A 23,801-nucleotide genomic window follows, 5' to 3' on the forward strand; every position below is an offset into this window, starting at 1 on the left:
AAAATTTCAAGCCATTCACACCAAATGCATGCGATTCGAACACCCACAAATCACTGGGGAAAAAATCCACACAACGCAGATTCGAGCACAGCGAGCAAATTCCGACAATTAGGAACCAAATCCGCCACCGCCGCTCCCTACCGCTGTCCCCACCGCCACCGCCACCACTCCTACCCGCTGCCGCCGCCGCTCCCCACCGCCACTCTGGCCAAGGTGAGGAGAAAGGCCGGGGGAGAGAGATAAGGGAGAGAGAGGGAGGGAGGAGGAAGAAGGGAAGGAGAGAGAAGGGAAGGGAAGGGAGGGAGGAGGAAGAAGGTAAGTATTATGGGACCCACTCGCCGTGCTTCAGTGGGTTCCATAATACTTTATTTGTGGAATGATATATGGGTCCTACATATTTCTTTTTTTTATTATAATGCCACGTAAGCGCCACGTAGGATAAAAACTCGGTCAAGACTGCCACGTAGACGCCACATCATCCAAAACCACCTCTAAAACCACCTAGGGGCATTGTTTGTACTGGTTTTGATAGTTGGAGGAGTTGATATACCTGGTTTTGTGGTTGGAGGATATGAATCATACTCGGGCGATAGTTGAGGGACTCAAAGTATATTTTTTCCTAGTGGTATATACTCCGTACTAGTTGTACAGCCTGTACGTTTGTTTTATTTTCTTTCCCTCTAATTCTCTTCCAAATCTAAAAATTTATTGTATATTATTTTAATCTTTTGTTTAAATCTTAAACAGATGTGCACGCTTGAAGTTCTTTTAGTAGATGTACAACTAACTATTTATGCATTATGAACGTTATGGATGTCCTATTTAAACATTATTTGTAGGAATATGGTCAAACGTATGTTGTTGTATGCATTTACATCTTAAAAAGGCAAACTATTATCAACTACATACATATGTTTACATAACGTTAAATATGCGTCAAATTCTAATAAATCATCCGTATTCCGATTAATTGTTTGGCGGTACCCCTCCGTCCGTCACCCGTATTCCGTCTTCCACGACACTGGTGTCAACTAGCTTGGTATTGAGAAGTTTAATCTCAGCGCAATAATGGTTGGCGCTGAGTTGGCGGTTTATTGTTAGTTGTTTTTCTTCTTTTTTTTTTTTGCACGATTTAGTTTCGAAAAAGAATCAATTTGTAAAAAAAAAAAAAAAGTTGGTTGGGTGGGTTAGTAGTGGTCTCCATTGGGTTCGTGACCCCCACCTGTCAGCGAGCCATGCCTCGCCGCCTCGCCTCTTCCCCTTTCCCGCCACATCTCCGCGCCATTTTCCCCCATCCCTCGCCGTCGCCGCGAACAAATCCCCCGCAAAAACCCCCCACCCACTCCTTCCCCCCTCTCCAATGGCGTCGCCGTCGTCGCGCCGCCTCAGCAACGGCCGCTCCCCGCTCCTCCGCAAGCAGAGCCAGATCACCGCCTTCTTCTCCTCCCCCACCGCCAAGCCCTCGCCCTCGCCGCTGAACCCTAGGGCGACGAAGCCCCCTCTCGCCGTCCCCTCCCCTCCCCCTCCCAACCCGCCATCCCCGCCGCAGGAGGAGGAGACGGCGGTGGGGAGGCGGCTGCGGGTGTACTGGCCGCTGGACGACGCGTGGTACGAGGGGAGGGTGGAGGGCTACGACGTGGGGTCCAGGCGGCACCGCGTCAGGTACGACGACGGCGAGGAGGAGGTGGTGGACCTCGCGAGCGAGAGGTACGAGTGGGCCGCCGCCGCCGATGAGGAGGAGGTGACCCCGCAGCCGTCGAGGAAGCTGCGGCGGCTCCGGCGGATGTCGGATGCCGCAACGGCCAAGTCACCTGGTGCGGTGGATGGTGGTGGGGGTGGGGATGAGACTGCGGATTCCGCTGAGGAGGAGGACGAGGACTGGAAGAATGATGCTGCGGCAGAGAATGATTCGGAGGAGGTGGAGCTGGATGATGAAGAAGACGATGAGGAGGAGGTTGTTGCTGTGAAAACAAGAAAGGGAAAGAAAAATAACCCTTTGTCGACGTCGGCTTCGACGCCAAAATTAGCATCCGGTTTGGGCTCGGCTTCTATTTCAGGGTCCACATTGTCGAAGAAGAGGAGAAAAGTCGATGCGGGTGCGTTGGACTGCGCTAAAAAGTTCAGCTTTGAACCAGCTAATACCACTGGAAAAGTCGAATTGAAAGTGCCAATCAGCTGTAGCCAGAGTGAGTGGTAGAATCTGAATTGGTGACAAGTTCAGCTTTGGTTTTTCGGTATGTGATTTGTTTGCCATTGTTACAGGGGAGCAGCCGTTAGAGAATGCTCTCACCGCTCTTACTGGAGAGGTCGCCGAGCGCTTTGCGCAGCGGCAAGCAGAAAAGTTTAAATTCCTTGGGGAGTGAGTACCTTTTGATTGCTAGTTTGTGTCATTTGTTTGCGATGTAAATAGAACACTTTTTAGATCTTGGTTGTATATGTTTTTTTTTTCCCAAAACAGTCATAAGTTATGGTTAGATTGGCGAAATCTGTACAATAGCATTAAATTAGTTTGACGAAGGCTTGAATTTATTGCACCATACTTTTCTTGAATCTTTACTAAGTATCTATTCCTGTCTTCCACAAATTAAGCTCAGTCTTATACAGTCCTTTGTCTTACAAATACCTCACTATGTCACACATGTTTTTCTGAAGCTATATGTACCAGTATTTCCATGCTCTTCCAGAAACTAATTGCAACTCTGAAAGTTAATACCGTGGTAGTGGCTGGTTGCAGCAAACTAGAACCTTAACTTGCTTTAAAAGATTTTCTTTTTTCCTTTTAGGAGAGTATTGGAGTACTTCCTTGTCATGATCAACTGATGCAAAGTATGTTGTTTATCTAACAATGTATGCACTGTAGTCTTGTCATGCTCTGATTGCCTGGAGGACCTCCTCATATTTGAATATGCCATTGAAGTGTGCATATTTTCCAAGTTTAGTATGTTATGCCCCATATTTCTCTTTTTTGTCATGCTGCATAGATAGAATATCGCACACCCATCTTATGTGGAAATAATGGACTTATTGGTGGCATAAACTTCATTTGATCAATTTTTCTTACTTTATGTAATTGTTTTCAACTTTAGAGGGCGTAAGGATGCGAAAGGGAGACGACCCGGAAACCCCAACTATGATCCTAGAACTCTTTCCTTGCCTTCCCAGTTCTTGAATAGCTTGACAGGCGGACAGGTATTAGTTCCTTGTTAATTATACATCTCACTTCTACTCTGGACTTGCATCTCTTGCTAACTCTTAGAATGGATTTAATAGAGGCAATGGTGGGAATTTAAATCACAGCACATGGATAAAGTTCTGTTCTTCAAGGTACAACTATATTTTGTAACAGTTGTGGAATACTAAAGTTAAGGCTACCTTGTTTAGTAAATATTCTATGAATTTGAAATAGATGGGCAAATTCTATGAATTATTTGAAATGGATGCACATGTTGGGGCAAAGGAGCTTGATCTTCAGTATATGAAGGTAGTAAATTCTCTTCTGCTTATTCAGTATACTGCTGTCACTGCACAATCCAGCTTTTGTTTTAATTCTTATGGCATAACGGTTAGTATTTACTCATTTTGGATCATATCATGTTAGGGTGACAAGCCTCACTGTGGATTCCCGGAGAAGAATTTTGAATTGAATTTGGAGAAATTAGCTAAGAAGGTCAGATCATGTTTGATATGATTTTATTCTTCCATGGAAAATAATTACATTTTTAATAAGCTAACAGAGTTGGTTGCATCACAGGGTTATCGAGTTCTGGTTATCGAGCAGACTGAAACACCGGAGCAGCTTGACCTCCGCCGTAAAGAAACTGGTGTAAAAGACAAGGTTTATTTTAAGTCTCATGGTCTCACCAGTGCTACCTCTTTTTGTTCCAATATGCAAATACATTGTCATTACAGAACTATGACATCGATTTAAATCTGGAACTTTTTAGTTATATTCAGTTTACATATGATTATTCTTTTCGGGAAACATGAGTAATGTTGTTCTTGTGGTTGGTGTGCTTTACTTTGAAGGTTGTGAGGCGTGAAATATGTGCAATGGTCACAAAAGGAACATTGACAGAAGGGGAGTCTCTGCTGGCAAATCCAGATCCATCATATCTATTTTCTGTGGCTGAAAGTTATCAGTGTGGTTCAGAGAAGGATCAAGATGGTCATACAATTGGTGTTTGCATAGTTGATGTTTCAACAAGCAAATTTATTGTAGGACAGGTTAGTGACTCTAGGAGACTAGGGTTCATTTTCATTTGCATTAAGTGGATAAATTTCTTAAAATCAATGCTATTGATTGGGTACCCTTGTGTCAATGTACACTTGTTGCTTTCAGTTCCAAGATGATGCTGAACGCCATGGGCTATGTTCTATTTTATCTGAGATTAGGCCTGCAGAAATCATAAAACCAGCTAAAATGTTGAGTCCAGAAACTGAGAAAGCACTGAAGAGCAATACGAGAGACCCTTTAATAAACAATTTGCTTCCATCCATGGAGTTCTGGGATGCAGAGAAAACTATTCATGAAATAAAGCAATACTATTGCTCATTGGACACACCTGGTGCCGGTGCACAAATCAGTTCTGCCTATCTGCCTGAGCTATTGAGTGAGCTAATTGAAGCGGGAGACAAAACATATGCACTTTCTGCTCTTGGTGGTTCTTTGTTTTATTTAAGGCAATCCCTTCTGGATGAGAAATTGCTTCCATGTGCTGAGTTTGAGCGCCTTACATGCTCAGGGCTCACCAACCCTATCCGCAAGCATATGATACTTGATGCGGCAGCATTGGAAAATCTGGAAATTTTAGAAAATGCAAGAAATGGTGGTCTCTCAGGGTATTTCCTGCTTTGCTCTGTTAGTTTTCTCTAGAAACTATATTCTTATCTCATTATCTCAAGATACTCTTGCTTTCTTGCAGGACATTGTATGCGCAGTTAAATCATTGTGTTACTGGATTTGGAAAAAGGTTGCTTAAAAGGTGGATTGCAAGGCCATTGTATGAACGCCAGGCAATACTACAGCGTCAAAGTGCCATCGCTACTTTCAAGGTTTCTGTTTGTGGAAAGAAATTTCCTACAAATAAAATTTTCTTTTGTTATTTGGAAAGGAGTCTTTAAAATGCCTTTTGCAAAATTGCACAAATAAATCAAAAATCAGACCTGTACATGACCACGCATCGTTCGTGTTTTCATTTTTAGGCATTGTTCTCCACTTGAGCAGAAAATAGGGAGCCTTTCCTTCTTTTTATTTTTCAGCATCAGTGTGTGCCAGGGGAGAGTAGTATTAATGAGTTTGAAAGGCATGGGATGGAAAATTATTGATGACACCTCAGGTTCATTAATCCTTACTAGGAAACATGAAAACCGATAATTATTCTTGCTTTGCTGGCAATTCACTATTTGCTATATAAGTACAGATAGGAGTTTCTTAAACCTATAGCATTTTCTCCTTTTTAATAGTGAAGTGCCTTCAACTGTTATATATTTATATCTGTGAATATCTACATGGACGGGAACTTCACGAAATATCTTCATCTGGTTATTTTATTTTAATGAAATGCTTCTATAATATGGAAGTAATAAAGCACTGCTTCTGTCAAAATAAAATAAAGCATTATATTTTGCTTGTGTTCCTTCAATGTGATCACAATGACTTCTTTTTCTTTCTTTTGTGCGATTAAATTGTTTCCACAATTTTGGATTTTTGTCAAGCATGATATTATCTGATATCTTTCAGTATGTTATATTAGTTTGAATTTTACTCTTGGCATTTACTTGTTATGGTCAAGGCATCAAGTGCTATTTTACACATACCTCCATGTACTTGGCAGTGGTTCTTTATCTTATTGCTTAGGAAACGTCACATGATGATGCTAAGTAACTTGAATGAAACACTCCCATCACAACGTGAATCTTATTTTTTAGCCTTGGGGACAATCACTGTTTAATGACCTTTGTGAAGTACAATGTGTCTATTCACAGTTGGATAATATCAATTAAACTGTAAAATCATTCATGTTGAAAACAGAATTTATGAAATTACTCGCTGTATATACAAAGTATCAGTCTTCTGTACATAACGTTTATTTTGTGTACCCCATGTTTATCATGCAACTGCTCGTTTTTATTTATAGGGATCTGGGCATGAATGTGCTATCCAATTCCGTAAGGATCTGTCTCGGCTTCCAGACATGGAGCGCCTACTTGCACGCCTTTTTTCTAGCTGGTAATTTAGTATTATATGATATGCTTAATAATTAGTTGAAATATCTCAATGTAATAAGCTGGATTTATGTGCCTTTTGGTTTGATCATTCATTGCAATCTTACTTTTTCTACTCTCTCTCTCGGTGTCTTACTTTTTCTACTCTCCGTGTCATTCTAGCAATTTTCAAACAAAATATGTAGCTATGGTTAATTACCAAGCTACCCCTATTAATTACAGCAGTACTAATACTCCTTTGAGTTGAAGGTGTGGATTACAATGAGTGGTGTAGATGCATTGATGAGGGGTAGAGAGGGAAGATTTAGCCAAAAAATGCTTTGGAATGTGAGATTGACAGTATTTTGACATAAAGAAAAAAACTAGAAAGACAAGTAATTTGAAACAGAGGGAGCACTTAAACTCTGCAATCTGCTAGCTCATTGTTTAATCTGAATGCTTAAGGCTACAACTTATTTGCAGTGATAAGAATGGAAGAAGTTCAAAGTCAGTTGTTCTTTATGAAGATGCATCAAAGAGACTGCTTCATCAGTTTACTGCTGCTCTTCGTGGTTGCCAGCAGATGTTCCAAGCATGCTCTTCTATTAGTATGTTGACAAGCACAGATGGATCTTCTCTATTAAATGATTTGTTATCACTAGGTATGAGCTGAGTAACTGAATTCTCTCACTAGTTTCTCAGTGCACCCATATGTGACTCTTTTGATCTTCAATATCATTTCCGTTGGTCTGGTTGCTTATTACATTGTTTCAATTACATTTATTGTGTAATGTGAGGTTGCATGTGTTAACTGTTTACAGGCAAAGGGCTACCACATGTTTCTTCTATTCTGGACCACTTCAGAGATGCATTTGATTGGTCAGAAGCAGACAGGAATGGTCGGATCATACCTCATGAAGGTTGTGATCCTCAATATGATGCTGCTTGCATTGCAATTGAGGAGATTGAATCCAGTCTTCAAAAATACCTGAAGGAACAAAGAAAGCTATTGAGTGATTCATCGGTAGTGCATGTCATGCTTTTCAAAGTTTCCATAGTTTAATACTCATTGGCAATTTTTAATAACTAGTGAGCAACGGTGCAGGTAAAATATGTAGATGTTGGAAAGGATACGTACCTCCTTGAAGTGTCTGAGAACCTGCGAGGTTCTGTTCCCCATAACTATGAGTTGCAGTCTACAAAAAAGGTAATGAAAAGGTGTTTTCCTGTACTTGTGCCTAGCCTTTCAGCCTGTCCATTTTTTTTGTTTATTTATTTTCTTTAGTTGGATGACTTGCTTGATATTTTTGTTTCTTCCAAAAACTGATTTGCAAACTCTTTTATCAATGCTGATTAAATTCTGAAACAAGGAGTTTACATCAATCATGAATGATTTGTCTGAATGAAAGTGATCTAATGAACTCAGAATTTTAATGAAGTCCATTTATCTCCTATTGCCGTCTGATCTTCTTGCCAGCATGGTTTGTTTTAAGATACAATGACCGTCTGGATATGAAGCCTGAGTGTTTACATTTATGCTACTTTTCTTTTATCTTTCTTTCAGTTTTTGTTATATCCAGTATCGATGTATAGTGGGTTGTCTTGTAGTCACCTTACACTAAAGTACTAGTTCATTTATCTTACTTTGCCTGAAGACATAGTGACAATGTATTGTATAGACCTATAGATGTTTAACTCAAACTGGCATTATCCATTAAGAATTGAAGTTCTAATATAATTTCAATTGCCTCCAGGGTTTCTATCGGTACTGGACGCCAGAAGTAAAAGAATTAATATCAGAACTTTCTAAGGCTGAGGCAGAGAAAGAGGCAAAATTGAAATGCATTCTTCAGAATCTGATTCAACTCTTTGTTGAGCATCACAGCAAGTGGAGACAATTGGTTTCTGTAGTTGCTGGTAACTCTTCATCTAATGTTATTTTATTTCTGTAACCAATTGTAGTTTTAACTTAGATGAGCAGTACTCTGTGCCACTCTTCTAATTCTCTGTTGTCTGACTGCTACCTATCCTTTTCACTTTACTCTGATCTGCCATCTTATTTGAAAAGAGATATTGAAGATGCTGGTACTGTATTTGAAAACAAAAACTAGCTGCTAGGTAGCAATGATGATATCAATTTCTAAGGACATGCTTAGTACAAAAAAGATTACTTTGTAATTCAACTGATAACATGATGAGTATGAAAATAGCAATAGTGATGTTTACAATAGTTTACACATGATTGTATTGATTATTTGATTGGTTCTTGAGGAGTAAGATTAGTAGATAACTGTGACTTGTAATGTGATGCATAGTTAAAAGTTCTTATCAATGGCCCACATTCACATGCATTATATTAGTGGGTCTCTAAATGCTACCTTTGGTTTTAACATGCAGAGCTTGATGTTTTGATTAGTCTTGCTATTGCCAGTGATTTTTTTGAGGGACCAACTTGCTGTCCAATTATCAAAGAATCATATGGTCCAGATGATACTCCTACTCTCCATGCAAGAAATTTAGGGCACCCCACCCTCCGAAGTGATTCTTTAGGCAGTGGATCTTTTGTACCCAATGACATTAAGATGGGTGGGCCTGGAAATGCCAGCTTTATTGTTCTTACTGGCCCAAATATGGGTGGAAAATCAACTCTTTTGCGTCAAGTTTGTCTTACCATAATTTTGGCACAGGTAACCAATTTTATTATCCATCAACATTGCTTCCTCACACGCAGCTCAATTTTTATTTTTTATTTTTGCTTCCTCACACTTCAGAATTACTTCAAATTTGTTTGGCAGATTGGAGCAAATGTTCCTGCTGAAAGCTTTGAACTTTCTCTTGTTGACCGTATGTTTGTTCGAATGGGAGCAAGGGATCATATTATGGCTGGGCAAAGTACGTTCTTAGTGGAGCTCATGGAAACTGCTTCTGTGCTTGTAAGTTTCTCCTCCCTGATATGAATGGCAAACATTAATTTTCATGTTCACTGATCTAATATTTTGTGTGCCACTTTTTCTTCAGTCATCAGCAACCAAGAATTCTCTTGTGGCTTTAGATGAGCTTGGGCGCGGTACATCAACCTCTGATGGACAAGCTATTGCGTATGTTGATTTAAAAGATCATAGCATTGAGTTATTATGTACTAAGATATCTCATTAGTCTTGTTGCTGTGTTTTATGCTCCCTATGAGAATATTAATTGAGTTTATTAATTTGCTCAGGGCATCTGTTCTAGAATATCTAGTTCATCATGTGCAGTGCCTAGGCTTATTTTCAACACACTACCATAGGTTAGCAGCAGAAAATAAGGATAGCAAGGTAATTGATTCATATCTTGTACCCTGAATAGACATTATTTATGCACTGAATTGTGGAACTGAATATCGCACATCTCAGGTATCACTCTGCCATATGGCATGTGAGATAAGCAAGGGAGAAGGAGGTTTGGAAGAAGTTACTTTCCTCTACAAGTTAACGCCTGGTTCATGCCCCAAAAGCTATGGTGTAAATGTTGCTCGATTGGCAGGTTATTTCCAAGCTAATATTTTGGCTACGGCTTTTACTCAAAATTCTCTAGCAAATCTAATTGGGGAACAGGTGCCAAATACTCAAACTTGTATCTTGATATCCAGGAATACCTGCATCAGTGCTTCAAAGGGCTAATGAGAAGTCAAGTGACTTCGAGGCCAGTTACGGGAAGCGACCCGGTATAACAAAGAATAAGCCCAGCTGTGCACAGGAGGATAAATTTGCCGCCATCAAGGATCTGTTCCGCGTCGTGAAGGCAATGCATCATCGGGAGGATCATGCATCAAGTTTAGGCATGCTCCATGAAGTGCAGAAGCGTGCTAAGGTGCAGGTCATTGGAGAATAAGCAATTGCTTTGCCCATCAATTTAATCGAGGGCTGCCCCATTTTTGCCACCTTGGTGACCTTTTTTTCTGGATTGGCTTCATTTTGAGAGTGCTGTGTTGTGGGCTTAATGCACTCATTGAGGAATCTTCAAGGTTCTTGAATCTGCTGCTACTGTTTTTTTTTCCAAGTTCAAATGAAGAAGTGAAGAACTGGGTCTGGATACATGGATTGCCCATGTAAATGTTCCTTGCAACATTTCTCCGCACTCTCTACTGCAGCCCCAAGGATGATCACCAGGTGGGTGTTTAGCTATGTAGTGACTACTGACCGAGTGCATGACTATAAGAGGGAAGAAATGCTTGGTAGATGGTTGCAATGTTTGGTAATTGTAAACTGAGCTCTGCCAGTATTTTCCCACTTTGTAACTACATGGTAGATGGCTGCAATGTTTGGTACATCAACCGTGCAAATTTTACTGGAAATTACTGGTTCTTGTCAGCTCATTTATATTTTTGCTCCTGCATTCCTCCCTTTTAAAGTGGAGAAATGTTCATATATTTCTGTCTTTTCTTGACTTTAATCTGTCTGCAAGTTTCGTCCTTTTGTAGCTCCTGTATTGGTTAAATATGTCTTCTTCTTTTTTTTTTAACTTAACCATTGGATAAAGATAACAAGAAGCCAAGCAAATGCAATAGTTTTGGCAGGATGAACAAGATCACCCCTGAAACTTCTCAGAAGTAACATCCATCCATAAAGAATAACTCAATGGGAGTTTTGGGTCTTTATTTCTCTGTACCAACTCAATAGGCTGAGTAGCAACAAAGAATAATAAAACCACAGAAGCTCAAAAGTGCAAAGATGAGCTCTGTGCGCCATCACTTCGGCTACAATATTACTGCAAATGCAAAAGGAGCTAAACCTGCAATATATCATCTAATCGAGAACCCTCATCTCATGCATCAGCTTTCTTTAGCTTGGCTTCCTCTCTGTCTATCTCTTCAAGTGCGCTCCAAAGCTTGGGGTCTTCATAATCCTTGATGATCAACGTGGCTCCTGCATCCAGTAGGGACTTCTCTGGGTTCCTTGTTGCCACAGCAACAACAGGAATTCCAGCAGCAACGCCTGCACGTGTGCCTGAAGCAGAATCCTGCAACAAAAGCACACATTTTTCAACTGCAAATAAAACCAGATGACAAGTTTGCAACAGATGCAAATGAAGAAGAAGTGGTTTACCTCAAAGATGAAGGTGTGGTCCGCAGACACCTGAAGCTCCTTGAGAGCCTTCAGGTAGGGGAATGGGGCGGGTTTCGGCTTCTCACATTCGCCTCCAACGATGACGGCCTGGAAGAAATCTGTGAGGCCAAGAAGGGAGATCATGAGCTCGGAATTAATCCTGGGGGCATTGGTTACAGCCGCACGCTTGTATCCATGATCTTTGACCCACTGAACCACTTTAGCAAGGCCCTTTACAGGTTCCAAACGCTCCTTTGCCAAACTGCAAAAGTTAAAAATTATAAATATTCAGTCTGGGAAAATATACTGATTCAGTAATGTTAACAACGGTTGGTAGTTACCGTTTCTCACCACCCAAAAGAAAACACCCTTAATACAACTGTGGAGTATACTGAAACTAGACACAATAGATGTTGTCATTAACTGCAGTGTACCTTCTGTATTTAGCTTCCTTGTCCTCGAGGAATTTCAGCCCCTTCTCAAGGGGCCAATCAGGGAACAAATTCTGAGCAGCTTCAACATCACTCCTTCCAGCAATATTGTTTATGAAAAACTCCTCGTCTATTGGCACACCGTTGTTATACCCAATCTGTAAAAAGACATCTTCTCAATTAGCTTTCTACAAAAGTTAATGGAAAACAAGAAGTATAAGAATTCCATACCTCAAGAAGCATTTCTTGGAAGGCCACATGATGAAGAGGATCTGAGTCGCACAAGGTCCCATCAATGTCGAACAGAACTGCCTCAATTGGAACTGATGAAGCCAGAGGTCTGAAAGAATTGGAACCGATAATCATTCACAAGGCACAATTGCCTAAAACTCTAGATGGTGAATCTGATCATAGAACAGTGTCCTATCCACCTGATGTCCCATCCACAAAAATTGGAATCAGATAATCACTTTAACGTCCTATCCACCTAATTTTTTTTCATGGTGTTTGTACCAAAAAGAACACACAGAAGGCCAAGCCTGACAGACAATTTAATTTTTCTGTTCCTCTTGTTTATCACAGATTGCTACTCCCTCTGGTCAATACGACGTTTAATAGACTCGGTTGAACTTTAGAAATTCCGAAAACCAATTTTATATTAGAATAAGTTTAAAAATATTGATAACTTTATGATAGTACTTTTGGAGATTGATTGTCGTATATCATTCCTTTCCTTTTTGTCACTGAGCATTTGAGAAACTATTGTTGGTAAGTGCACATATTGGAGTGGTACTACCTGACACAGGTGGCAAACTACAGAGGCAAAAACTGATATATTTTTTTTTCTTTTAATAAGGTGCATGCAGAGCATTTCTTCCAGCGGTTACAGTGCAATTTCTTGCACGGAGCGACCAAACACAGGATTCGCACCACTAGAGTTGTCATTTGATCGCCCCCTGGCATTTCGATCAAATGCGATCTAACCTTTTCAATGTGAAGCTTTCAGGATCCGTCTTCCCCTGTCTTTTCGATCTAAAGCTTTTTCCTCTTTCCTCATCGCCACCAGCCCACGTGTGTTCCCCCCACGAGTCTACTACGACTCATCGATCGCTGTGATTGATTTCCGAATTCTGACCACGCTTGGATCGCCTCCACCCCCAGGGATTCAAAACAGGCACGGATCACGAGAAGAATCATACCCCCCAAAGAAAAGAATCGCACAACAATCTCATCCTCTCTCAAGAAGACGAAGAACGGAGGAGAAGGGGGGGAGGTGAGAAGGGTACCTGGAAGCTGGGATGCCGTTGGGAGTGGCGGCCGCCATGGGGGGGAGAGCCCTGATGCCGCCGCGGTGGTGAGGGAGGCGAGGGGACGGACGGGAGAGATCAGCGGCGAGGAGGGGGAGGAGGAGGAGGAGCACCGAAATCTGTGGCCGCGGCGGAATCTCTCGTGCCGGTTTTAAAGCCTTTCTATTCTCTTCTCTATCACGGACAGGGGAGGCTTGGGTTGGGGGCCCCTCGTTTTGTGGGCCCGCACTTTTATGCTGCTTCTCGTCTTGTCCTTGAGGTGAGGCGGGATGATACATCAGATGAAACGACTTATACCTATTAGATGTCTGACAATGTGTCCGAGATATCATCTCGTTCGAACGGGATACTGTCATTAGCATTTTTCTTTTTTTTTATTGGGTAATTCTGCCAGCAATATTAAGTAGTCAGATGTTGATAGAAATTAAATATTAAATATAGTACTTTTCTTCTGCTTTGTTTGGTGTAAAATGAAAAAAAAAAATAAAGCCTGTCCCTTGTGCTCAAGAGGCAATTCCTTTTTTTCTTTTCTTTTTCCAGTAAAGAAGATACGGCGACTTGTGATCCACGTTGTGTAGGTGAGACATCAGAGATATCGAATAAAAAAGTTTCATAGGCATACAAGTAATTTGCGTCTCACATTTTCAAGGGAGAAAAATATGGTGTGTGTATTATGTGCCCAAATGTTGCCCAAGCAAATGGTATTCGAATAAACACAAGAGCTGCATGTCCCTTGGAATATGCTTTCGCACTTGTCCTGTTGTTTCTAATCAGATCCAAATTCCAGGTCGACGTCAGAATTCCACTCTCACTGTCTCACAGAAGCAAATTAAATTAGCGCTTCCTCTGTCGTGCGTCGTGACCAATTGAGTCAAAGACCAAATACCTCTTGCAGATCGCAACAGACAGCGTCATTGGACACCAGCCAGTTCTCTTTTCTACCTTGACGACAGCATTGTACTTTGTGATGTAACACCACGGCTCTGATGTAATATTGCGATTGCCAAATGATCCATTATTGTAACAATAATACTTGTGCATTCTTTGATCCTCCATTACCTGGAGCACCTTCTTTGACTTTTGATGCTTGTTTCACCTCCCGGCTACAGACAATCAGAGGTGATATAGCCATGGTCCAAGCAAACTTCTCATGCAGTTAGCTAGCAAGAATATCTGTGAATTCCTAGGTTGAGTTGACGCTGAAATCATCCAAGAAATAGTAGGTGATACCATGATAATGAGGCATAAACATCCCATCTTTGTGTTCTCCTTTGACAGTCACACAGCAAAATAATGTGCCCTGTATGTTCAAGTTTCAAGGAGCAGAGGGGCTTCTTTTCCTGCAGTTGGACCCTTCAGATGGTTGCTTCATATGCACACTCATCTCACCCAGCATGCACAGCATCACATCATTCCTTGGAGCTGAAGCTCCACTTTCATTAATGAAATGACCACCTTCCCTTGATCCTACCAGGCTCAACCCTGCATCCTTCTCCACCCCCTTCTCCTCCATCACCTTCCTTACTTTCTCAACATCATCCCATCTTCCTTCTGCCGCATAAATGTTTGATAGAAGGATGTATGGACCGACTTCTGTTGGCCTCATCTCGATCAATTTCTTTCCGACAAACTCTCCAAGTTTGATGTTGTTCTGAGTTTGAGAGGCTGACATTAGTATGCCCCACAATGCTTCTGACACCTTACCTTGCAAATTCTCAATGAGATTCTCTGATTGTTCAAGCAGTCCGGCGCGACCAAGAAGGTCCATCATACAGCCAAAATGCTCAGACTTTGGCTCAATACTGTAGAACCTGACCATCCTGTCAAAACACCACCAACCTTCAAGCACCAAACCACCATGAGCACATGAGCTCAAGACACAGATGAAAGTCGTTTCATTTGGCCTAGGTCCATCTCTCTCCATCTCCAAGAACAACTCAAGAGCCTTTTCGCTTTGCCCATGCAACCCATACCCGATGATCATTGAATTCCACGAGGGGACACTCTTTTCACCCATTGAATTGAAGATCTCCCTTGCAGTCTCCATCACCCCACACTTGGCATACATTGTCAACAATGTCGTAAGCAATAGAACATCTGGCACAAGCCTATCCCACCTCTCCTGAACCAAATCATGCACCCACCTCCCTTTCTCAAGATCGCCAAGGTTTGCACAAGCTGTCAGAACACTCACAAACGTTTTTTCATTTGGTACCGTGTTTCCTTCTGCTATCATCACATCAAAAAGCCCCAAGCACTCACGCCAATCCCTCAGCTTTGCATACAACGCAAGAATGACATTCCAAGACACAATGCTCCTCTTTGGCATGCCATCGAACACCAACCTCGCCATCTCTACGTCCCCAGCCTGGGCATATCCATCCAGCATTGAGTTCCATGACACGACATCCCTCTCCGGCATCGCATCAAACATCTTCCTGGCGTTCTCCATGTCCCCGTGCCGAGAATACCCCGAGATCATCGAGTTCCACGTGACCACGTCTCTCCGCGCCATTCCATCGAACAGATTCCTCGCACCGGCCAAGTCGCCCTCAGCCACATACCCAGCCACCATGGAGTTGTACGAGACGACATCCCGCTCCGGCATTTCGTCGAACAGGCGGCGGGCGGCAGGGAGGAGGCCAAGCCGGAGGCAGGCACGGAGGAGCGTGTTCCAGGTGACAGCGTCCGGGCGGGGGATGTCGGCGAGGAGGCGGCGAGCGGACGCCGGGGAGCCGAGGGAGAGGTAGAGCGAGAGGAGGGAGTTGGCGATGCGGAGGTCGGACGGGAGGTGGCCGGAGGAGACGGCGAGGGCGTGGAGCGCGGAGGCGGCGGGCAGGGAGTGCGAGTGGTGCTTCGAGGAGACGAGGAGGAGAAGCGTGAGGTGGTCTCCGGGGAGGAGGCGGAGGAGCGCGGGGAGGAGGCGGCGCGGGGCGTGGGGGAGGAGGGAGTTGAGGAGGCGGGATGAGAGCGCGCGGCCGCGGTGGGAGTGGGAGGCCGAGGCGGAGAGGCCGGAGGTGACGACGAGGGCCAGGGACTGGAGGAGGACGCGCCATGGCGAACTCTGGCCAGCGGCGAGGCGAAGGCGCGGCAGCAGGTCGGCGTCCACCGGCGGCGAGCGGCGGCGCGGGAAGCCTGTGGTCGAGGGAGGCATACGGTGTACGGCCCGGGCGGTTTGAGAAGAGAAGCACTTTACAAAAGCCAATTCACAAGAGTTGTTGTACGCAAACAATTTTCTCCACGTTTTCGTTTGGCATCGACTAGGCAAATCGCCGGTGGATCATTCACAAGATCTATCGAATCGAGAGACTATAGGCCTGTTTCAAAGAGCTTCTACAGAATTAGAATCTAGAAAATAAAGTATAAACCAAAGCTGACAAACCTAGTTTTTTCAATTTCTTAGAAGCACTAAGAAGATAGCTATCAACCGACTGATTCTCAGAATCTTATACTCCCTCAATCAGGTCCTATATGGAGCATTTACCAGATCTACAATTTTGATCGAATCGAGAACATATCTTTACTTGTCACTAAGCAGTGTGCACCCACCATACTCAGACACTTTGATTGGCTATCTAAGATTGCCATGACCTGTCACATTTTATTAGTTATTAGGCACAAACATAATATACTTAGATTCTAGCTAGATGTTACCACGCTTTTGACTAATAATTCGTTGACCACATTTGTATCACATAGCCAACTTGTAGTAAAAAAGGATTCGTTCGGTTACACTGCAATGCAATTGTTCCTGCTGGAGCCACATACATAACATTGTTTAGGTAGGTTGCACCACGGTAAAAAAAAATACAATCAAATATGCCCAAAGTGTAGTGAACTTAGGCTATGTTTAACTCAAATGGATGGCCTTTATACACGTAAAACAGAGCGATTCATTAGCACATAATCAATTTATCCCACGGATTGGCATTGTATCGACTCTTTATATAATATATATCAACAACTTATCAATTGTTCTACAATACACCATTGGGTTGGATTTGTTTTTCAAAAATACCTAAAATACCATTATGGGCATATAATTGTTTTATCTCATTAGAAGTTTAAAAAATATATGAAATTTTTATTTGGCATTCTTACACAATATGGAAATTTGTATACAAGTTTTTTTTTAGTTTGCATTTCTACTTTTTTTTTAAAAAAACACAACTTATCTGTTATATGCTATGCAAAATATTTTTCTGTGTTGTTTGTAATGTAAATTATCTTTCATATGCTACCTAAGTTTTTTTTTTCTATTATCTTTTGTGTAGGCAATCTTCTGATATACCACATAAAAATATTTTTCTTAAATATAAAAATATATAAAAAAAAACTTGAAACTTATATATAAACTTTTATGTTGTGTAAGAAGGCCACATAAAAATTTTTATGTTTTTTTTACTTCTAATAAGATCAATCAGGTATTTTGAATACTTTTCTGAAAAAGGATAGGTCCAATGGCTTGTCTTATAGAACAATTGCTAAAGTTATCGATATATCGTAGAAACAGACCGTCGGTAAAAAAAAATCACTGTACTGATACAAACTCAGTGGCATATTGTTGATTATCTCATTAAGAGAGTGTTCGCTATTTTTTTGAAAAAATGAATTAATATGATTTTAAAAATAACTTTCCTCTAGATTTTTCTGTAAAAAACACGTCATTTAGCAGTGTGAGAAAACACGCACGTCAAAAACGAGAGTAAAATTGGGAACATGCACCAAAGAACACACCCTTAATCACCAACCAAACAACCTCTTAAAAATACATCCCCGACATAGCATTTTGCTGTCAATTCATTAAATTTTATTGCAAGTGTCCTCAACTTCACTAAAACCTCATTAAAAGTATACCTAAGTATACTTTGTGTGCATAATATTTCCATTGCTGTCAAAGAAACCAGTTCTTTTCTACAGTACCACTTAAAGCAATTCTCCCTCCACTCGTCGCACAGAACAGGCCTCCCATTGCACGGAACACCCCTTGTACATTTTCACCCTTCCATGGATAAATAAGGGAAAATACTTGGAAACCGAAGTGTCTTCTGCTTTAAACAACCGGTCAATCAAAGCTCTGGGAAATAAAATGCCCATGAATTTTATATTTTACTGCTGCTAGCTCCTATAGTCCCTCCGGTGTGATAATCTAACAGTTCTAACACAGCATTCTCACCCTGTGCTTTTCAATTAACTGTATGGAACAAGGGTAAAGGAACAACCATAGTTCTCTAAAAAAAAAAGCTCCAGACATGACGATTAGCTTCTAATGATAAAATCTGAGAGAAGCAACAAAAGAAAGGTCGGTATGCAAGGTGCTACATGATGATCACCAATCATCACTCATTCGTGCTGCTCGTATATTTGCATGTAGGCTTCTGAAAGAGCTACCATCTGAGGAAGAGTCTCGGTAACATGAAGATCTTGCATTTCATACCTAAAATAAGGAATGGAAAATGATTTACAAGGCCCTCTCAACTGCAGGCACAAAATAAATACCCATGCTAGGAATAAGCTGAGGAGCATACCAAGCCTCTTCTGATTTCCGCTGTACAAATACTCTGTAACATCCCTCGCCTGGCTTGCCATCATGGACAACGTTGGCTATGAGATCATACTTTGAGCGTAGCTTCTCGGAATCTTTTGGCTTAGGTAATGGGATGTAATCTTTCAATTCCAAGTTCTTCACGGGGAAATTCACTGTAAGATAAATATGTAAACATCTTAGAAATGTACCAAGTGGACTGCAGAGGCTAATTAAATCAAAACAAGGATTTTACCTAGAGTAGGATTCTTCTCTACAAAGAAGTTATTTTTGGTAAACCGTCGCATGTGAAGGATCAGATACTTTGGAAGTCTGATGACTCGATACCTCATACGAGCAATGGAGGGTCGCACTACCTCTGTAACTGTCTCGCCATCAAACTTCTTCAATATATTAAAGAGTGGTACCTGGACATCACACAAGCTTTTGAGTTTAGAGTTCAAAAAACATAAAAGTTGAATGTCAAGATTTCAAATATATCGCCTCACCCAATATGGTTCCACTCCACCAAGTAAATGGAATGGTCAAAGTGTTAACATGCAGACACATGCAAATATACAAAACGGATAAAGAAAATGAACTTATAAGACGGCTAAGTTGTGCAACTATCTACGTCTATAAGAACATAAGCCAAAAAAGGGAAAAGAAAATGAGGTCAGGTTTGCAGTTCTAAGCAGGAAATTTTATATAACAAAAAGGTGGTTTCAAATAAATGTTACAGTAACAGAAATCTTGAGAAGATTGTCCAAATAATTCTTACGACTCATGCTGCAGAGTTAAGCCTTTACTGCTATCAAAGTTCTGAGCAAACTGTAATAATCATTTAGTTGGTTTTCACATTATCATCAAAAGAACCTCACCGAACATCATCATACTAGTATCACTTATACATGCAAAACGTGTGCTGCGAAATTTTAACCAGAAGATACTAATATATATATTTGGGATATAACAAACCTGTGGAATGATATTTTTCTCCATGGCGTCCTTGAAAAGAGGTGGAGGTGGTAGGTCAAGGCCAAGCATCAAAAATGGGACCCTAGATGTTTCAGTAACAATATCTGAACCTGCATCACCATTCTGTTCATCGCCGTCCTCTTTCTTTTCCACAATATGCTTCTTGTGAAATTCCTTAACTACTTCAAGTTCTCCCTAACAAAAACAATGCTGTAAGAAGTTGCACGCAATTTTATTAATCAAATTGTTGGTATAGACAAAAACTATACCTGAAAGCAATCATGTATGATGCTTCTGTTTCTCTTCCTACTTTTTAGTTTCGAGTGCATTGTGTTCAAGAGCCATGACATAAATTCCACTGGATCAGACTGAACACCAATCTGGAACCTCTTATCACTGGCCTTCATAACTGCTTGCAGAAACTCATGTGGACTAACCTGCACAAAAAGCAACATGTTAACTTTTGAGTATTTGTGGAGGTAGAGGAACAGCACAAATATGCTGGCATGCAGCTATCTCACTAAAAAACCAACCTGGCCCTTGAAGTTCCTTGCATGCCAGATTTTGCGAGTTAGTTCTCCAAATCGATGAACCAATGGGGATTTGCTATGCCGATAATTTTCAGGGATGAGAAAGAAATTTCTTAAAGGAGTAATTCTCATTAATGACTGTATTGTGACATTCACAAAATCTGTCTCCTTGATGTTGTTTAGACCAACCTGCAAATTTAAGCATAGAGAAGTGACTACTGCCATAGGATAATAATGGTCAAAGCAGAGAGAATTGCAAATATTGAGGTGCAATAGGAAATCTGCAATGTTTTTAAGTTGTGACATGGTGATGGTCATATAACACCATTATAATAATAACTTAATATAGAATGAAATAACCTGGCTAAAAAAAGCTCATGACCAAGTTGGCTGCTTCTATTCAAGTCCACAATTTTTTAGGCTTTCACTGTCATTGTGATTTTTTTCCAGAAGATGCTTTTTCATTTTTGTAATTTCTCCAGATAGACCAACTAAACAAAACCCTTGTTTTAGGGAGGGATACATTTTTTTTTTTGCTACAACTGCAAAGAATTCCCTTAATTAACAGGGAACAGCAAACAGGTTATGTCCCTAGGAAAAGAATCATTTATACATTTAAGAACCATTGTATTAGTTTCACGTATACATACCATTCCAGGTAGATAATTGGAGCCATCAAGAGCTCTAGACCACTGCTTGTTCCTATCAAGATTACGAACCTGCTCTGTTGTAAACCTGCCAAAGCACACCAATCAAAAAACTGCATAGCTCTGAGCTCATTACTAGAGTTAACATGGGCGACGATAGAAAAGCACCTTGGGTTGAGAACATGTCGAATATCTTCCAATGATGGATCATTTATCTCATATCCATCAGGAAGACAGTAAGCTTTCTCAGTTTGAAGGTTAATGAACACATGGTGGCCTGCTTCAAGGCTGTGAGTATATGCATGTGATTTCAAGCCTCTTCCTTGGTAATACTTTCCACAAACCAAACATGCATACACGTTCAAGTTTGATAAGGAGATTGAGCAGAACTTCTCAAAATCAAAATCAAGGACCTACAATGTAGACAAAATATATACAACAATCAATGAACATGTGAAATAGCCCATCAATGATACAGTCCAGCACACATTCTGCCAGAAGAGTGTAAAACATATATAGAATATAGCGTGGAAGTGATTCCATAGATTTTAATTGTACAAACAATCACATCACACTGGCCATCTAAAACAGAAGGATAGATTTAAAGATCCTACAAGAGCTTACAATTGTTTAGTTTAAAGCTATTTTAAGGATCTATTTTAGAAAAAAGCCAACCACAGCTCACAAGATACTGTTTAGTTTAATTAAAGCTTTTATGTACCGGCCAGTGAGAACGAGGAAATAAAGGGATACACAAGTTGAACGGATAAGAACTTGAAGGGAAAAGCCTACAGTTCTTTTTAAAATTGCAGCAAACATAAGAGGCTTTCTGATATGTCCTAAGGGACCGTGTCTCAGTTAAGAAACAGTCCATAGTGGAATGGACCAGCGTTCAACCCAATACACCCATAAACCCAATAGCCACCAGAGCAAGGAAGAACTAAACATAATTATTTGATAAATATGTTCCGTTCAGTTATTATAGTAATGTACACAGTAGAGTAGCAGTAGAACAGTGCTCTCGAACAAAAAAAAAAAAAAGATAAAGTACCAAGACAGACATATGACAAAAAAATAATATATTACTTCAAATGAACAGGCTCACATGTTGCACACTACAACAAAAATAAAATCAATTGGAATTCACTATGAAGATATAATAACACCATGAACATTAAGTTTCCCTTTAGCATCTGTATATGTTGTTCAGCTCTATTAAATCAAACATACACACAAAAAAAGGAACTTCTATCACAATACCAGCAATTGATAATCAAAATACTAGGCGTAAATGGTGGATCCCAAGTAAATTGGAGATCGTGAACATAATGAAAAACTATATTTCATCGAGGTTATTCACATCAATCGAATCACACAGAATGTCTAAAAAATTGGCACCTGAAACGCTGCTGCTGCTAAAAGCCATACCTGGCGGTTCACGGTGTCGAGGTAAGGGCAGTCCCGGCGCAGCTCCACTTGCCTCGGCCTCCGCTCCGGAGCCCTCCTCACGTCGTTGTCAACCTCGTCGTCGTCGTCGTCCTCCTCCTCCTCTTCCTCGTGTCGGCCATTCGCGCGGCGCCTCCCCGCAGCAGCCGCCGCCTCCTCGTCCTCCTCGTCCTCCTCGTAGTTGGCGAGCCCCAGCAGCGCCCCGCCCTCCGGATCCTCCCCGCGCGCGCGCTTCTGGGCGGCCTCCCCGTCGATGACCTCCTCCTCCTCCTCCTCCTCCTCGTCGCGGCCGCGCTTCCGCGCCGGGGATGAGAGATCGTCCGCGGCCATCGTCGTCGTGCGCCGGAACCCTAGCTAGCTAGCTAGCTAGCCCCTGCGCGGGGAAGCCGGGAAATGACGGCGAGCGAAGGGCGGAGCTGCGCCCGCGCGGCGAGATTCTAGGGTTTGGGGAAGGAGGAGAGGTGGGCGAGGATGGAGCGACGGTTAGGCCGTGAGGATCGCCGTGCCGTGCGTGTGGACGGAGACGGGGTTTGGGCCCGGATGGGGATGTCGGTTCTTCTTTGTGGGTTTCGTCGGGCCAGGCCGGTATGCCAGGTTCGTCGCACAAAGTTAAACGGCCTTTGATTTTCTAGGAAAAGGGAAAGAAATTCGAAGGACTTCAATCGTATGAAAATAATTCTATAGAATTGTTAATTCTATAGGGATTTTAGAAGATAGTTAGCAAAAGGTCCTTTGAGCCTATATCTCTTGTCCGATTCACGTTTTCTGGGATCCAATCAAATGGTTATTTATACGTTCTTTTTTTATTTTGTGATCATCCGTTTTACACTTGTATGAATGAGATGAATCCTACGTTTTCCTATTTCTACATTTTTACATTCTTTCGATTCAAAGGGGCCATATCTATGCTTTGATAATTATTTGAACTTTGTTCTCCTGACATTTTTGCTTCATGAAAAGGTTAATACTGTTAATTTAAGCACTAAACCAAAATAATTTTTTCAATTCATATACTACAAGTAAAATAAGTTGATGATAAAAAAAAACTTGCAATGATAGAGCCAGCATCATCGTTGAACCCGGACAATTAATAGTGTTTCATGGCGGTCGACCAAACTTTATACTTATTAACCACAATCAGTAATGGAGGCGGCTGTGGCGAAGCTTGGGCAATCGCCCCGACCTACCCAGGAGCTGCCCCTACCACTACAAACTTGTTTCGGATTTGTCCTGCAATAGCTTCTTTCTCTAAAACATAAGACATTGAAATGTATCTTCCTTCGCTACTCCAAGGTAGCAACTATCATGAACAAATTTCAATCGGTGCTAAACCCTAAGCTTTATTCACTTGTGTGTGTGGCGATTCTTGACTCTATGAGATGATCCATATTCCAACGATTCAGAATATTTGGAAATATCATAATAATAAAGGTTTACAAAGATATTGATGAGCATGTCCATGCGACTATCAATGATGCATGTTTATTTGATTAAATCGGTGTTACATGAGTAGCTTTCAAATGCTAGAAGTGCTTATATTTAAAACGGAGGGATTAGTTAGTATTGTTGTGTCTCTATTTAATTTATGTTTTAAGCTTTATTTCCAGCACCAACTTTGTAACCAGCGTATTTAATATATTCTATTGATTT

At 41.3% G+C, this 23,801-nt stretch overlaps 4 protein-coding genes across 4 annotated transcripts; 1 reads left to right on the forward strand and 3 right to left on the reverse strand.

Moving 5' to 3' along the window:
• The first annotated feature begins 1,277 nt into the window (after positions 1-1,277).
• LOC4347016 (DNA mismatch repair protein MSH6) lies at positions 1,278-10,608 on the forward strand. Its single transcript, XM_015756325.3, has 21 exons — positions 1,278-2,186; positions 2,263-2,359; positions 3,087-3,189; positions 3,271-3,324; positions 3,407-3,481; positions 3,599-3,667; positions 3,752-3,835; positions 4,027-4,224; positions 4,340-4,839; positions 4,923-5,052; positions 6,138-6,229; positions 6,688-6,866; positions 7,026-7,228; positions 7,310-7,411; positions 7,959-8,121; positions 8,602-8,891; positions 9,000-9,137; positions 9,223-9,302; positions 9,422-9,518; positions 9,597-9,726; positions 9,833-10,608. The coding sequence occupies exons 1-21, from the start codon at positions 1,361-1,363 to the stop codon at positions 10,072-10,074; spliced, it is 3,852 nt and encodes a 1,283-aa protein (XP_015611811.1). The 5' UTR covers positions 1,278-1,360; the 3' UTR covers positions 10,075-10,608.
• A 198-nt stretch (positions 10,609-10,806) lies between these two features.
• Positions 10,807-13,227, reverse strand: LOC112935984 (haloacid dehalogenase-like hydrolase domain-containing protein Sgpp). The gene is made up of 5 exons (XM_015756326.3): positions 13,006-13,227; positions 11,951-12,059; positions 11,723-11,877; positions 11,289-11,550; positions 10,807-11,202 (listed from the first exon to the last, which is right to left on the reverse strand). Exons 1-5 carry the CDS (start codon positions 13,041-13,043, stop codon positions 11,008-11,010), a joined length of 759 nt encoding a protein of 252 aa, XP_015611812.1. The 5' UTR covers positions 13,044-13,227; the 3' UTR covers positions 10,807-11,007.
• A 392-nt stretch (positions 13,228-13,619) lies between these two features.
• Positions 13,620-16,215, reverse strand: LOC4347017 (pentatricopeptide repeat-containing protein At4g02750). The gene has a single exon (XM_026020566.2). The coding sequence runs from the start codon at positions 16,178-16,180 to the stop codon at positions 14,342-14,344; it is 1,839 nt and encodes a 612-aa protein (XP_025876351.1). The 5' UTR covers positions 16,181-16,215; the 3' UTR covers positions 13,620-14,341.
• Positions 16,216-17,861: 1,646 nt separating this feature from the next.
• Positions 17,862-22,597, reverse strand: LOC4347019 (uncharacterized). The gene is made up of 9 exons (XM_015756328.3): positions 22,134-22,597; positions 20,874-21,118; positions 20,709-20,793; positions 20,062-20,247; positions 19,798-19,965; positions 19,529-19,723; positions 18,807-18,978; positions 18,555-18,726; positions 17,862-18,463 (listed from the first exon to the last, which is right to left on the reverse strand). Exons 1-9 carry the CDS (start codon positions 22,479-22,481, stop codon positions 18,370-18,372), a joined length of 1,665 nt encoding a protein of 554 aa, XP_015611814.1. The 5' UTR covers positions 22,482-22,597; the 3' UTR covers positions 17,862-18,369.
• Positions 22,598-23,801: the final 1,204 nt, after the last annotated feature.

The sequence above is a fragment of the Oryza sativa genome, chromosome 9, assembly GCF_034140825.1.
Source record: "Oryza sativa Japonica Group chromosome 9, ASM3414082v1".
NCBI classification, from domain to species: domain Eukaryota; kingdom Viridiplantae; phylum Streptophyta; class Magnoliopsida; order Poales; family Poaceae; genus Oryza; species Oryza sativa.